Source organism: Labeo rohita, chromosome 18 (assembly GCF_022985175.1).
Source record: "Labeo rohita strain BAU-BD-2019 chromosome 18, IGBB_LRoh.1.0, whole genome shotgun sequence".
NCBI lineage: Eukaryota > Metazoa > Chordata > Actinopteri > Cypriniformes > Cyprinidae > Labeo > Labeo rohita.
Window position 1 is genome coordinate 29,535,640 of NC_066886.1, and position 16,294 is coordinate 29,551,933.

Here is a 16,294-nt window from a genome sequence, read left to right on the forward strand (position 1 = left end):
ATTGAGTTTAATTTGGGCCCTACTGCTTTATGCACAAACGTGCAAAAGAATGCAAAGCACGCGAAAATAAAATAGAAAAAAATACAATAAAAATTGGAGAATCAGTGTATTATTAAAAGTGGATTTTTTTATGTATTTGGAGTTGTTTTCTTTTTAGAAGAATAAATTTGCATTTAGAAATCAAATATTGATTCAAAACGTATTTTAAGTATTCGTTAGAAAATTGGAATTTTCTTATGTATTAAATATAAAATAATAAAAAAATAAAAATTTTATTTTATTTTTTTTATTGAAGAACATGTAAACAACATTATTACAGAAAAACAGGCATCAAAAACAGAAGCTCTAAAGATGTTTAAAGAACAAAAACAAAAAGGAAGACATTCACAGGACGAGAAAAATACAGATTCGTAATAAAAAATAAATAAATAAATAAATCTTAACCAGATACAGATCAACACAATAATGGATGACAATATAATAAAATAAAACAGGAAGACAACAAAGGCAAAACAACAACAAAAAATAAAAATAAAAATAATAATAATAATAAGAGTAACAGAGGTTGCATCTCAGATTACACATTCATCAAATCAGTACAGATTTTCACAAATTTGACACTTTTTTTGTTGTTAATGTTTTTAAGTGTTAAAATTAGGTAGTTGAGGTCACAAAGAAAATTATGTAATTTGGGTAATGTTGAAGAAAATGTACATTTATGAATATAATATTTTGCCAGTAAAATAAATACATTTTCTATATATTCTATGTCATGTTTACAATGAGAGAAATAACAGAATACATCGCACACAGTGAAATCAATGTTTAAATTGGATTTTGAAGCAAGGAATTTTGACAAATCAATCCAAAGATTTTTAACAAGTGGGCATTTGAAAAAAAGATGATCAGTTGACTCAGTATTGAAATTAAAGTGAGCATTACCAAACTTGGAAGTAATCTCATTAGTGGGATATATATTATGCACAATTTTTAAATGTAATTCTTTAACTTTGTTGGGTACACAAAATTTATAAGGTAAGAGCCATGCTTTTTTCCAGTTAATCTTATCTATTAAAGAATTCCCCCAAAAAATTCCCCTCGATGTAACTCTTTTGTTTGACTGAAACATATTTCTTATATTTTTGTTACTACATCCTGGGTCGTAAATATTTTTGCCATCAACCAAAAACGTCTGCTCACTTTTAAATAAATCATTTTTTTTTACAAATCGCTCCACGGGAAGTTGCGTCACTTCCTCACTGAGCCACTGACGTGTCTGATCGTGAGCTGAGTGTTCATACTGACGGCAGGCAGCGCTGCGCACGTTAGCTCAAGCGCAGAACAACTTTTGGGCACTTATTTATTTTTTACACGTTTTGTTTTTTTGTCGAACGGTGTTTGTTTTGTTCCTCGTAGTATTGGGTTCGTTCGTGATTGGCAAAGATGCTGGACTTCTTCGCCATCTTCAGTAAAGGGGGGATCGTGTTGTGGTGTTTTCAAGGGGCCGGAGTGACTGAATCCTTCACCGGGCCCGTCAACGCTCTCATCCGCTCCGTCATTCTGCAGGTAAAGTCCCCGCACGGCCTGCCGTGGGTTCAAACCATCCTATTACTGTGGTGTCCAGTGTATCTATGGCACCAGGGCAGATATGAGCTGTCTGGCCAAAGCAAACACATGGGTTGAGCTGTGAGGGGGTAATGTAGGTTACTATAGTTACTGTGTAGGATGGTGTAAAACAGCGCGAATATTGACAGGTGAATACAGGTCAATTTGAGTCAGAGTTTCGTGTTGGACAGTCATTTGTGTTGCGTAATACTGCATGAGCCAGCCCAGACAAACAGAGAGGAGGGAGACCTCAAAGTAGACGATTTTCATATTCATAATAAATATATTCTTATTATTATTCCTTGTAAAAACAAATTATATAATTTTTTTTTTTCAGGGTGTTGATATACAGTACTGTGCAAAAGTCTTAGGCCACTAGTATTTTCACCAGCTAAAAAATGGTTTAAAGTAAGTTATTTCTATCTTTTGCTGTAGTGTGTCAGTAAAAATTACCGGTTAACATTTCCAAACATTCTGTTTGCCATTAATTGTAATAATCTAGTGAGATTTTTGTCTCAAAAACAGCCAGTGCTCCACACAGAGATCTGTTCTCACCATCATCCAGTCTGTCTCTGGAATGACATGACGAAACAGAAAAACTGAGACAGACTAAATCCAGAAGAACTGTGGCAACATCTCCAAGATGTTTCAAGTAACCTATCTGCAAAGCTACCTGAAAAAGTGCACATAGGGCAAAAGCTGCTTTAAACGCTAAGGATGGTCACATCAAATGCTTATTTATTTTAGTTAATAGAAGTTCATTGATAAAGAAAATCTATTTATGACATTGTTTTTGACAGCATCCTCATTTTATGTGCCTAACTGCCTAAAAATGTTAACAGTACTGTAGCTTTGTAGGTGTAGATCTCTTAAAGCATCTTGGAGATGTTGCCACAGTTCTTCTGGATTTAGTCTGTCTCCGTTTTTTCTGTTTTTTTAAGACAGACTGGATTGAATGATGGAGAGATCAGATCTCTGTTTGCACAAGAAGTTTGACAACAGCCTGTGCTCCATACAGAAAATCTCACTGGATTATTACAATGAATGGCAAAATGAATGTTTAGAAATGTAAACTGGTATTTCCTACTAACACACTACAGCAAAAGACTGACTTCAACTGACTTTGAACCATTTTTAGCTGATGAAAATACTAGTGGCCTAAGACTTTTGCACAGTACTGTATATCTGAATTCTTTAAAGGACTCTAAAATAAATTGTAAGATTCTGTGGTGTAAAACAAGTTCTTAGTTAATTTCAGAATTTAATGTATATTGATTTTTTGCTTGTATTTTTTCTTGCAGTAAAAAAGAGAGAGCTTAGACTGTCAAATCAAAGTTTATTGGTTGTATTATAAGTATACAGCAAAAATAATTACTCTTATGATGAATATAATTACTTTTATAAAATATTTTGTCATATACACTAAAGTATTTAAACTGTAAAATTTTTAATGTTTTTAAAGAAGTCTCTTCTGCTCACCAAGCCTGCATTTATTAAAAAACAAAACAAAAAAAAAAACAGCAAAAGCAGTAAATTGATGTGAGAGATTTATATTTCAGATAAATGCTGTTTTTTCTGAACTTTCCATTCATTAACGAAAGCTGAAAAAATCCTATTCAGCTGTTTTCAACATAATATTAATAATAATAATAATTATTATTATTATTATTTTTTTTATTATTATTATAAATGTTTTTTAGCGGTAAATCAGAATATTAGAATGATTTCTGAAGGATAATGTGACAGGTGTAATGATGCTAAAATTTCATCCTTGAAATGTACAATTTACAGGCTTGGTGAACAGAAGAGACTTCTTTAAAAACGTAAAAAAAATCTTACTGTCCAAAAACTTTTGACTGGCACAGGAAAAAAAAATAGGTTATTTATTTTACAATTTGCACTGTTCCTCACAATTCTGAGTTTATATCTCACGTTTCAGAGTGGAAAAAAGTCAGAGTTGTGACAAACTCGGAATTGGGAGATAAAAACTCACAATTCTGAGAAGAGAAGTATGAACTTTGAGAAGAAAAGTCTCAAAAATTATATATTTTTTATTCTCTGGTGGAGAATTATGAGAAACAAGTTGCAATTGCACTCAGAAATTGGAGAAAATCAGAATTCTCGGTTGAAAACGCATCAAGTGTCTGTATCACGTCCTTCAAAATTATAATTTTATTTTGTTCCACCTCCTCAACCACATCCAACAGTAAATATGATGAAAGATTTCAGGTTGAACTCTATATTCAAAGAATATGTTAAGACACATTTAAAGTTGAATGTTTGCTTTTTTGTGTTCTTTTCTGTTTGCAGGAGAGGAGTGGGAATAACTCCTTCAACCACAATGCCCTCAGCCTTAAATACAAGCTGGACAATGAGTTTGAGCTTGTGTTTGTGGTGAGTGTTTCTTTTCCTTTCAAGGCAAATCATGTGATTCATCATGTCAGTCAGTGTCCGTATGTCTGATCGTGTGCTTCTGCTGTCTCAGGTGGGTTTTCAAAAGATCCTGACGCTGACGTATGTGGACAAGTTTATAGATGATGTCCAGCTTCATTTCAGAGATCGATACAAGAATGAGCTGGAGCAGAGAGGCGCTCTAAAGTTTCTGCTCAATAATTTCGAGTTTGGAGATGACTTCCACAGACTTCTGCGGTGAGCTAGACCTTTTTTCTGGGTCAATAAATGCAAATGTCTTTCGAAAAGCAAAGATGTTTAATGTATGCCACATTTGAAATTCTAGACATGTTCATATAAACAGCCACATTAACACTAAAAAGTTTGGGGTCAGTAAGTTTGACGTTTCATGAAGTCTTTTTTTTTTTTTTTTTTTTTTTAATCATTATCAAATAGTTTTTTTCTCTTTTTTTTTTTTTTTTTAAGAAGAAGTAGAAAGTCATATTTTTCTTTAGCAAGAATGCATTAAATTTAATCAAAAGTGACAGTAAAGACATTTATAATATTACAAAATATTTCTATTTCAAATAAATGCTGTTAACCTGCTGCGAATTAGAATGATCTCTGAAGGATCATGTGACACTGAAGACTGAAGTAATGATGCTGAAAATTCAGCTTTTATCACAGAAATAAATTACAGTTTAAAAAAAAATTGTTCATGTAAAAAATTGCACTGTATTATGCAACATTTTCAGTTTGCAAAAGGAACTATTTATCTAAAAACTATTTTAATAATTAAAAATGTACAAGTTTTATTTTTGACCCAGTTGTTGCTACATGAGGACTGTGTGACAGTCACTGAAGAATTGGATCAGTAGAAACCCATATGTGTCCACATTGTAATATTATTTTCAGCACTTGAGCTCTAGATATCATCATTTATATGATGTGTGTGTTTTGCAGGGAGGCGGAGGACAGCAGCAAAACCAAGGCCCCCGTCTACATGAGGACTTTCAAGGACTCCGAGAAATCCAAGAAAACTGTGAAGTCTATGATTGAGACAAAAGATGGAGACAAAAACAAGGAGCAAGGAGGCAAGAAAAGTAAAAATGCCAAAAAGGAAGGTGAGAAATGTGAGAGACGATTAAAAAAAGCTATACAGGTAGGTTTGTTAATGTAACCGTTCTTTCATTTCTTCTCTTCCACCCGTTGTCAGCTGAATCAGGAGGGGATCAGGCTAAAGCTGCTTCACAGACTGCCTCAAAAAAAGCTGTGGAGAATGGAAACGAGGGCTTGACCCAAGAGGAGATTATTTTGCAGAACCGTGCCAGGTTCATCAGCAAGCAGTTGGGTGGTGGAAAAGTAGAAAAGCCCAGGTAGGACACATGATAAATTGTGAGAATTTTTTTTTTTTTAAACCATAAAAAATTAATTACTTGAAATAATTACCTAAAAATAGAATGTGTGTGTGTATTGAATATTTGTTTCTAACTAGTTAGCAGTTAGTTAGCAACTAGTTAGTTATATTTCTTACTTGTTTAGTAGTAAAAATATTAAATGCAGTATAGACATAAAAAATGTAATAAAAATGTCAAAAACACACCAAAATACATTTTATAACTTTAACTTAAAGGAGAAGTCCACTTCCAAAACAAAGATTCGTAGATAATGTACTCACCCCCCTTGTCATCCAAGATGTTCATGTCTTTCTTTCTTCAGTCGTAAAAGAAATTCTGTTTTTTGAGGAAAATTTTTTTGCCTTTTTCTCCATATAATGGACTGATATGGTGCGCCAGTTTTGAACTTCCAAAATACAGTTTAAATGCGGCTTCAAACGATCCCAAATGCGGTTGTAAACAATCCCAGCCAAGGAAGAAGGGTCTTATCTAGCGAAATGATTGGTTATTTTCATTTAAAAACTACAATTTAAATACTTTTTAATCTCAAACGCTCGTCTTGCCTTTCTCTGTGTATTATGGTTCAAGGCAGTTAGGGTATGTCGAAAAACCCCAATCGTATTTTCTCCCTCAACTTCAAGAATAATTTCAAAATCATCCTACATTGCTGCAGAGGTACAGACCCAGTATTTGCAAAGTGAACATGCAAAAAAAGATCAAACACCCTTAACAAAAAAGGTAAAACAGCGAAATAAGACGATTTTGAAGTTGATGGAGAACATGAGATGGGAGTTTTTCGTCATACCCTAACTGTCACGAACCGGAAAAAAACCAGTCCAGGCAGAGCAAGACAAGACGAGCATTTGGCATTAAAAAGTATATAAATTGTATTATTTTTATTAAAATAACTGATTGTTTCGCTAGATAAGGCCCTTCTTCCTCAGCTGGGATTGTTTACAACCTCATTTGGGATTGTTTGAAGCCACATTTAAACTGCATTTTGGAAGTTCAAAATCGGGGCACCATATCAGTCCAGTATATGGAGAAAAATGCTGAAATGTTTTCCTCAAAAAACATAATTTCTTTATGGCTGAAGAAAGAAAGACATGAACATCTTGGATGACGAGGGGGTGAATACATTATATGTGAATCATTATATGTGAGTCCTTTAAACTGAAAATGTAGCAATTCTAAATATTTACAAAAATTATAATAGTATGTTAATGATACTAAAATAACATTGGTTTAGATGGGCCATATGATGTTGCTAAAAAGAACATTATTTTGTGAATTTGGTGTAATGCAATGTGTTTCCGTGGTTTGAGGTTAAAAAAAAACATTATTTTCCACATATTGTACATTATTGTTGCTCCTCTCTGGCCCACATGTCTGAAGCATCCAGTGAGGACATAATTACGGACTATAATGAGTCATACTGTCTTTTTATGCGTTGCCATGCCACGTAAACATGACACCATGTCTGCATTTGTGATTGTAGAAATGAGAAAAACTGCTCAACTGGTGTTTGAATAGCCAGTAGCAAATTCTTAAAATATAAAAAAGTTTGTGCATAGCTGGCATTGTAGGCTACTCTCCCAGGTTCAAAAAAACAGTCCTTTGTCAAATGCGCAGCACATACTCAAATATTTGCATTGTACTGTTCTGGCACAGTGTTGTAAATATGACTTGACCATTGATTTCTAGTTGTGTCCTCATTTGGAAGGCCAAACAAAGTAGTTTCACTTTCACAAAGAAACACACAGCGTCTCTACAACATGCCGGCGACTGCAACAATACTATAGTGGGCCTTCTTTCTTTGCGTATACATTTGGACAGTGTCATGCAAATCTTCCCACACCATGACGTAGACATGTTTGAACAGAGACGTGTTTGAATGAGCCGTTTTAGGAAGGTGTGGCTGAGTCTTAACTTTTATAAAGAATATCTCTTTGGGTTTGAGACTTTAATCTTTGCATTCTTTACAGATCTTATATGTGCACGAAAAGCTTGTAACACTCCAAAAACAAAGGAAACATGAAATCGCATCGTATGACCCTTTTAAAGTGAAATCTTTTTATTTCTGTTGCATTGCACAGTAAGTCCCCTAAACCCCAGAAGCCAAAAGGGAAGGCGAACCGGGTGTGGGATATGAGCGGGAGGAGCACTGGAGATCTGGACTACAGCGGAACCAATGGCAACAACTTCAGTGATGCACAAAACCAAGACCCTGATGCCACAGTTGAACCAGTGAGCAGTCCATTATTACTCCTGACAAAAAGTCTAAAATTCACTGCACCATCATGGTTGTAATTTGCATTGCTTTTCAGTGAAATTCAGATATTGCAGATGAAATTAAGTAACACACTGTTTCTCCCAGATGATCCAGGTGGATTCAATGAAAGGGGACCTGCGAGGTGTTGATTACGAGTCCTCAGATGATGAGGAAGAAGAAGTACAAGAAGAGGAGAGAGTTGTGGTGGCAAACACTAACAAGAAAGGGTAAGATTTTAAACTCACTATTACTCTGCTTTTTTTAACATGGGCTCAAAATGTAAAATTTCTTCATCCGAATTTGTTGCTGCTGCACATACAAACATACATTCTGTGTGTTTTCTCTGCAGAGCTAAAAAGGGTGGTTTTGGGGGAATGTTTGGGATGCTGAAAGGCCTGGTGGGATCTAAAAATCTGACTCAGGAGGACATGGAGCCAGTTTTGGACAAGATGAAGGATCATCTCATCAGTATGGCATTGCTCATTCCCTATGGCACCTCATTCAAAACACGTTTTGTTTTTTAGAATAGAATTTATTTTTTCCTGTCATTGAAAAACTGGGAAAATTGTAAAATGGTGTTTTCTATGCCTGGAAAAGTCATGGAAATTTTTACTGTACATATATATGCTTTGTTCTAACATATTTAATTAGTTAGATCAGGGGAGTAGGGTAAGGGCTAGGATTTAAAAAAAATGTTTAAATAAATAATCTGGAAAATTAATTAAATCATTAGAAGAAGTTAAAATAAATAAATGATATAATTAAAAATTAATTCATCCAAAATTACAGTACTACATGTAGAAAATTTGTAATAAAGTTTTGATTACAAAAGTTTGAGTAAATTAATAATTTCTTAAAAAATAAAAATTGATATAAATGAATAATGTAAATAAACAATACAGTAAAAGAAAACCATAATATTTTTATTAAAATAAAAAGATTGAGTAAAATAAATAAAAATTATGCAAATGCATAAAAATAATTTATTTAAATATTTTTTATTTTATTTTTTAGTATTTTTAGAATTTTAAAATTTTCAACTTTAAAAGTTTAATTTTAAAAGTATATCATTTGAATCTGTTTTATTTCACTTATCTTCTACCTTTAGATTTATAACAGTACAGTATTAAAGGTAAAAGATAAGTGAAATAAAATGTATTCAAATTACATTATTTTGATTAAAAAAAAGTCAATGAGGATAAATTATTTAAATAAAATGACAAATAATACATCTAATAGTACAGTATGATACATAGCAAATAAGTAAAATTTTATTAAATAAACATTTATTTAAATAAATACATCCAACAATTTAATAAAAAAAAAAGCGATTAAAATAAATTAAAATGAGATTAAATAAAAATAGATAAAAATGACATATAATATTAGAGTAATACAGGTTAAAAAAAATATATTTTACACATTTATAATATTAAATTGTTTTACAGATAAATAAATCAGATGTTTATTCGTGGAAACTTTTCTGTTCTTTTCAGTCAGTAGTTTTAATGAATTTATTGAAAAGTTCACAAATCAGTCTTAATGATTCTTTAGTGATTCTGGCCTGATCAAAATAATGCTTTAAGATTCTAGAATCACCAAAAACTAGAAACTAGTCTATATATTGTGTGTGACATCCTACATTATAAATGGATCAAGCCAGTTGCTAGTTGCAAACTGTCATTTTATTATTTTTTTTTGTTTTGTTTTTCCAGCCAAGAATGTAGCAGCCGAAATAGCCTCCCAGCTCTGTGACTCTGTGGCCAAGAAACTGGAAGGCAAAGTCATGGGCACTTTCACCAGTGAGTACAGTGCACACCTGCTGAACAGCCCGTCCAAACAAGAGCTTTCCCACACACGTGTTTGTCTTCTGTCTTGATTTTTGGCCTTCCTGAAATATTTTGCTCTTCTAAATCTTTTCTTGCCTTTTCTGTCTCCAGCTGTGGCCTCTACAGTAAAGCAGGCTCTGCAGGACTCTCTGGTGCAGATCCTGCAGCCCAAGCGGCGTGTGGACATCTTGAGGGACGTGCTGGAGGCTCGTTCTCAGCGCAAACCCTTCGTCATCACCTTCTGTGGGGTGAACGGCGTCGGCAAATCTACCAACCTTGCCAAGGTAAAAAAAAAAAAAAAAACTCACAAGGTCCTTAAAAAGCTTGAATTTGGCTTATAGAAATGTAAGGTCTGGAAGAATTGAAAATTGGCTTTTGTTAAGAAGTGTTTATATTTTAAAGAAATGTGTATGCTGTTTTTATGTTTTCTGTTTTCATGCATGCAAAATGCATTACAGGTCAAAAGTTTTAAGTAATTTATTTTTTTAATGTTCTTGAAAGAAGTCTCTTATTCTCAAGGCTGCATTTATTGGATCAAAAATGCTGAAAAATATTATTACAACTAAAACTTTTATATTACCAACTAACTTTTATATTTTAAAATATAACAAGAATATATTTTAAAATGTAATTTATTCCTGTGATCAAAGCTGAATTTTTAGCATCATTACTCCAGTTTTCAGTATCACATGATCCTTCAGAAATCATTCTAATATGCTGATTTGCTGTTCAAGATTTTTTCTTCTTCTTATTATTATTATTATCAATATTTAAAACAGTTTAACAGAGTTTTTTTTTTCAGGATTCTTTGAATAAAAAGCATTTATCTGAAATAAAAAGCTTTTGTAACATTATACACTATACCATTTAAAAGTTTGGAGTCAGTACAATTTTTATTTTTATTTTTGGGGGTGAAAGAAATTATTGAAATTAATACTTTTATTTAGCAGGGATGTTTTAAATTGATCAAAAGTGATGATAAAAACATTCATAATTTTACTAAAGATTTCTGTTTCAGATGAATCCGTTTTTCTGAACTTTTTACTTGATACATTTCTACTCGGCTGTTTTCAGCGTAATAATAATAATAATAAATGTTTTTAAGCAGCAAATCAGCATATTAGAATGATTCTGAAGGATCATGTGACACTGAAGACTGGAGTAATGATGCTGAAAATGTAGCTTTGATCACAGGAATAAATTACATTTTAAAATATATTAAAATGGAAAACAGTTATTTTAAATAGTAAAAATATTTAGAAATGTTACTGTTTTTTTCTGTACTTTGGATCAAATAAATGCAGGCTTGGTGAGCAGAAGAGACTTCTTTAAAAAACAAAAAATTCTTACTGTTCAAAAGCTTTTCACTGGTAGTATACATTTGAAACAGACATTTGTAACATTACAAATGTATTTACTGTCAGTTATCATTCTTATAAAAATATTAAATCTTAAATATTTAAATATTAAGCAGCACAACTGTTTTCAACATTGATCATAAATATTTCTTGAGCATCAAATCAACCACTGAATATAAAATAAAGATCACAGAGGTCATGTAACATGTATTTTGTGTGTGTGTGTACAGATCTCTTATTGGTTGATCGAGAACGGCTTCACGGTGCTCATCGCGGCCTGTGACACGTTCCGTGCTGGTGCCGTGGAGCAGCTGAGGACTCATCAGCGTCGTCTAAACTCTCTGCACCCCCCTGAGAAACACGGTGGACGTCATGCCGTACAGCTCTTCGAGAAGGGCTACGGCAAGGATGCTGCTGGGATCGCCATGGAGGCTATCGCCTTTGGTAAAAACCATGTGATTATAGAGAAAATTAAACTTTACAAGAATTCATTTGTTAACACCTCTTTCCTTCTATCGCTACAGCTCGTAACCAGGGCTTTGATGTGGTGTTGATCGATACCGCCGGCCGTATGCAGGATAACGCTCCTCTGATGACGGCTCTGGCTAAGCTGATCGCGGTCAACACCCCGGACCTCGTCCTGTTTGTGGGGGAAGCACTGGTGGGCAATGAGGCTGTGGATCAGCTGGTAGGTGTAATGCCATTGTATCGCCTGTAGAAGGCAGCGTGTCATAGTGATACTTCCAGTTTTATGAAGTGTCTGTCTTTGGAGAGCAACTGTTTCTTGACAGTACAAAGTGATTTTGCACTAGGGAGTGCTTGATGTTTCAGAAAGCCATTTATGCACTAAAATAGAGGGTTGTGACAAATAACAGCCTGCTGGTGGACAGCTTTTCAGTTAATTTAATGATGCTTTTGTACCATTTATCAACCCCGGTCTGCTTCTGCTTTTATTAAATTGAAAAGTGTGGCAAAGAAATTTACACTTGTGTCGTTCAAGGAAGAAAGCCATTCAAGTTCAGAATGAATTTTCAGAGTTTTTTTAATAGATGTTGATATTTTTAGTAAGCAAGGATGCATTAAATAAATCAAGTTACAGTAAATACACTACCAGTCAAAAGTGTTTGAACAGTAAGATTTTTAATTTTCTAAAGAAGTCTCTTCTGCTCACCAAGCCTGCATTTATTCGATCAAAAGTACTGCAAAACCAGTAACATAATACAAAACAAATAATTTTACTATTTAAAATAACTGCTTTCTATTTGAATAAATTTTAAAATGTAATTTATTCCTGTAATTTCAAAGCTGTGTTTTCATCATTACTCCAGTCACATGATCCTTCAGAAATCATTCTAATATTCTGATTTGCTGTTCAAAAAACAGTTTTTATTATTATGTTGAAAAAGCTGAGTAGTTCAGAAGAACAGCATTTGTCTGCAACATTATAAATGTCTTTATCGTCACTTTTGATCAATTTAAAGCATCCTTGCTAAATAAAATTGTAATATTTTATGGACCATTCTCACATTTCCGGGTTTCTCATAGCGGAAGTCATCATAGTTGGGTTAAATCCAAGAGCAGTGAATGGGAGAGTACCACTAATATTTTTTTTTTTGCGTTCCTATTTGCTCAAATAACAAAAGTAAATCTCCATGATTTTTTCTTTTTGACTTGCAAACAATGGAAAAAAATTGAGAGATTGATATCGGCAGTCGGAAGAGAGAACGATGTCAAATTTACTGTCCCATAGACGTGGCATTAGAAACACCCTCGCATAAGCATTTAAAAAAAGAAATTTGTTTTGTAACTTGATGAAAAGGTGATGTATTTCATATAAGTATCGTGTTATAAATTTTACATTAATTTAAAAAAAAAAATCTAAATATGAAAAATTTAAGGATTTATGATGATGATGACCATTGAAACACATTATCATAGTCTTGTGAAAAAGATCCATTTAAATTTTACTTCTTTTTATTTCAGATAAATGCTGATTTTTGGTTCTTTTCTATTCATCAAAGAATCCTGAAACAAAAAATTTACTCTTTTAAATATTGATAGTAATAATAATAATAATACATGTTTTTCAAGCAGTAAATCAGAATATTACACAGTAATATTCTGATACAGTTTTTGATAAGTTACGTAAAGTAAATTACAGTTTTTGTTACTATTTATTTTCTATTTTCAGGTTATTTTTTAAGTTTTAGTAATTTTGTGTGTGTGTTTTTTTTTTTTTTTTTTTTTTTTTTAAATCTATATTGGATAGGATTTTAGTAGTTTGCTATTTTTAGTTTAGAGAAATGTTGTCCTGGCAAGTTTGGCAACTAGCTGAATTTTTATAGTAACCCTGCACTGGAGTAATGGTGGGCCCTGGAAAGTTTTTGAAAATGAAAAAAAACATATATACAGGTCCTTGAAAGTGCTTGAATGTGTTTTGTGCAAGAAATTTTATGGAATAATTCCATATTATTCTCTCCGGTCCACTAATGTGTTATTTTGCCAACACTTAGTGGCCTATGCATACTAGCTTTCCTGATTTTACATTAGTTACGTGCATTTACATGTTACGTTAATTTAACGTTACGTGAGCCTAAGCTCTTTTCAGTAATTAAAAGTTAATATCAAATCATTTTAGAATACAGGGTAGGATGTACAAAATATTCTTTGGTTTTATGCAAAACAGAAATACGACAAATAGAATATCGTATCTATGTCACATTGCCAAAAACAAACAAAAAAAAATGCTTTTGTGCATAGTTGTGTTTGACACATGAAAACTGTAACAATGTATCTTATAAGATAACACGATGTAACACTTGAAATGTGTCCCCAGAATAAATCCTTGAAGTTGAGGGTATTGGACCTGGAAAGTCCTTGAAAGGTCCTTGAATGGTCCTTGAATTTGAAGTTAACCAAGGTGTGGGAACCCTGCATCACAGAAATAACATTTTTAAAACAGAAAACTGACATTTTAAATTGTAGTAACATTTCACAATATTACTATAAATGCAGGCTTGGTAAGCAAACATACAATTGAGGTCGAAAGTTCAGCACATCTTACAGAAACAGCAAAATGTTAATTATTTGACCAAAATAAGAGGGATCATACAAAATGCATGTTATTTTTATTTAGTACTGACCTGAATAAGATATTTCACATAGAAGACGTTTGCATAAAGTCTACAAGAGAAAATAATAGTTGAATTTATAAAAATGACCCCGTTCATAAGTTTACATACACTTGATTCTTAATACTGTGTTACATGAATGACCCACAGCTGTGTTTTTTTTTATTTAGTGATAGTTGTTCATGAGTCCCTTGTTTGACCTGAAGTTAAACTGCCTGCTGTTCTTCAGAAAAATCCTTCAGGTCCCACAAACTCTTTGGGTTTTTTTTTTTAGCATTTTTGTGTATTTGAACCCTTTCTGGCAATGACTGTATGATTTTGAGATCCATCTTTTCACACTGAGGACAACTGAGGGACTCATGTGCAACTATTACAGAAGGTTCAAACGCTCACCGATGCTTCAAAAGGAAAAACCATGCATTAAGAGTCGGGGGGGGAAAACTTTTTGATTTTGAAGATCAAGGTAAATTATTTTGTCTTCTGGGAAACTACCTTCTGAAGAGCAGTACTAAATGAACAATCTATGATACATAGGCAAAATACGAAAAATCCACACATCTTCAAAAGTTTTCACTCCCAGCTCTTAATGCGTTGTGTTTCCTCCTTCAGCCCTGAGCTTCTCAGAAATATTCCAGATCATTATGTAGTGAATGTTTTCTGCTTTGTTGTAGGTTAAATTTAATCAAGCGCTGGCTGATCATTCCAAGACTGACAAACCCAGGCTTATCGACGGCATCGTTCTCACCAAGTTTGACACCATTGATGACAAGGTATGAGTTCGGGACCCTTTTTCATTGCACGTTCTTATAAAACGGATGTTTGTTAGTAAAAACTCCACATTGTCTCCTGTAGGTGGGTGCTGCTATCTCCATGACCTACATCACAGGTCAGCCCATCGTGTTTGTGGGCACCGGGCAGACGTACAGCGACCTGCGCAGCCTCAACGCCAGGGCTGTGGTCAGCGCGCTCATGAAGGCCTAAGAACCTACAGGACCTGCCTCTGCTGCTCCAGCCACTTTCACGGTTTCGCTACAGCTAGATATGAGACCCTGTGACCCTCTCAGCTTCCCGTGAATGCAGACATGCCTATGTGTTGAAGTACTAGGTGTTTTTTTGCTTTCCAACAGGTTTAACTGAAATTCAGTTCACATTAGGATCCTTCTTGTGTTTTGTTTCAGAAAAAAGTGTTTAATTCAGTTTAATGAGTGGAAGGAATATCATCACCTCAGCAGACATTTTTGATTGACATGCAACAGACAGCAGCGGTTTGGTTTTCAGAAAGAGAATGAGAATAAGGAAAGTATTTTTGCACTTTTCCGCATCTGTTCTCTACGATTAAGTGGTGTTGTATTTCCTGCCCACCAAAAAATGATGGACTGAGGTGTTATTCCAATGTTATAACAGAGATATAATATATTCTAAATGTATTTTGTCTACTTTTTATTTGATTAATGTAGGTATATTCAGATGTTGGCCCGCCACCCAAACTGTCTCATGAAATCACTACCATAGTGCCTCAGCTCATTAGCCGTTGTTCCCGAATCAATTCTGTACAAGCGCTGCCTTTTCTCATTCTTCCTTTTATACTCAGGCTTTTCATGTCTCTGGATATGAAAGGTGTTATAAGGTATTGTAAGATTTGGTGCTGGAGGTTTAAAGGCGCCTCAGCAGAACGTTCTAAAATGCTGTGTATACCAAACTATCTGAAGCCCTACGATGTTACATATTTGTTTTAATTCAGTCACTGTACTGCCATTTTGTTTTCTTTCGGATCCTTTCATCCTTTCATTTTAGAACAAAGTCAGGTCTTAATTCTCTTTCACCTCATATTAATTTGTGCTAGCACAATGGCAAGACTGGAGAGCTTCATAGAGAAGATTTGTTGTACTTTGAGAATGTGTAATATTTCTTAAATAAAGCTGCTATAATAGCTTGTATTGACTTGTCATGTTTGGTACTAGTAGTTTGTAAATATTCACCAAAGCTTAATTCTAAGAAAGCCCTTTCTGCCATGCTGTAAAAAAATGTAATTGCAAGTTTTTATCTTGCAGTTCTGAACTTTTAAAGATGATATAAACTCAAGAGTTTTGACTTTTCTCACAACAATTCTGTTTTTTTCCCCTCTCTCTTTCTCAAAGGAGAAGTTCACTTCTAGAATAAAAATTTACACTTAATTTACTCACCCCCTTGTCATTCAAGATGTTCATGTCTTTCCTCAGTCGTAAAGAAATTTTTTTTTTTTTTTTTTTTTTTTTTTTTTTTTTTTTAAGGAAAACATTTCAGGATTTCTCTCCATATAGTGGATGCCTAT

The 16,294-nt window shown here is 33.5% G+C and overlaps 1 protein-coding gene across 1 annotated transcript; it reads left to right on the forward strand.

The window, feature by feature from the left end:
* The first annotated feature begins 1,263 nt into the window (after positions 1 to 1,263).
* srpra (SRP receptor subunit alpha) lies at positions 1,264 to 15,920 on the forward strand. Its single transcript, XM_051134870.1, has 14 exons — positions 1,264 to 1,566; positions 3,916 to 3,999; positions 4,091 to 4,254; positions 4,960 to 5,120; positions 5,213 to 5,372; positions 7,490 to 7,640; positions 7,771 to 7,892; positions 8,015 to 8,133; positions 9,381 to 9,467; positions 9,606 to 9,778; positions 11,083 to 11,296; positions 11,377 to 11,540; positions 14,655 to 14,753; positions 14,836 to 15,920. Exons 1-14 carry the CDS (start codon positions 1,444 to 1,446, stop codon positions 14,962 to 14,964), a joined length of 1,950 nt encoding a protein of 649 aa, XP_050990827.1. The 5' UTR covers positions 1,264 to 1,443; the 3' UTR covers positions 14,965 to 15,920.
* The last annotated feature ends 374 nt before the right edge of the window (positions 15,921 to 16,294 follow it).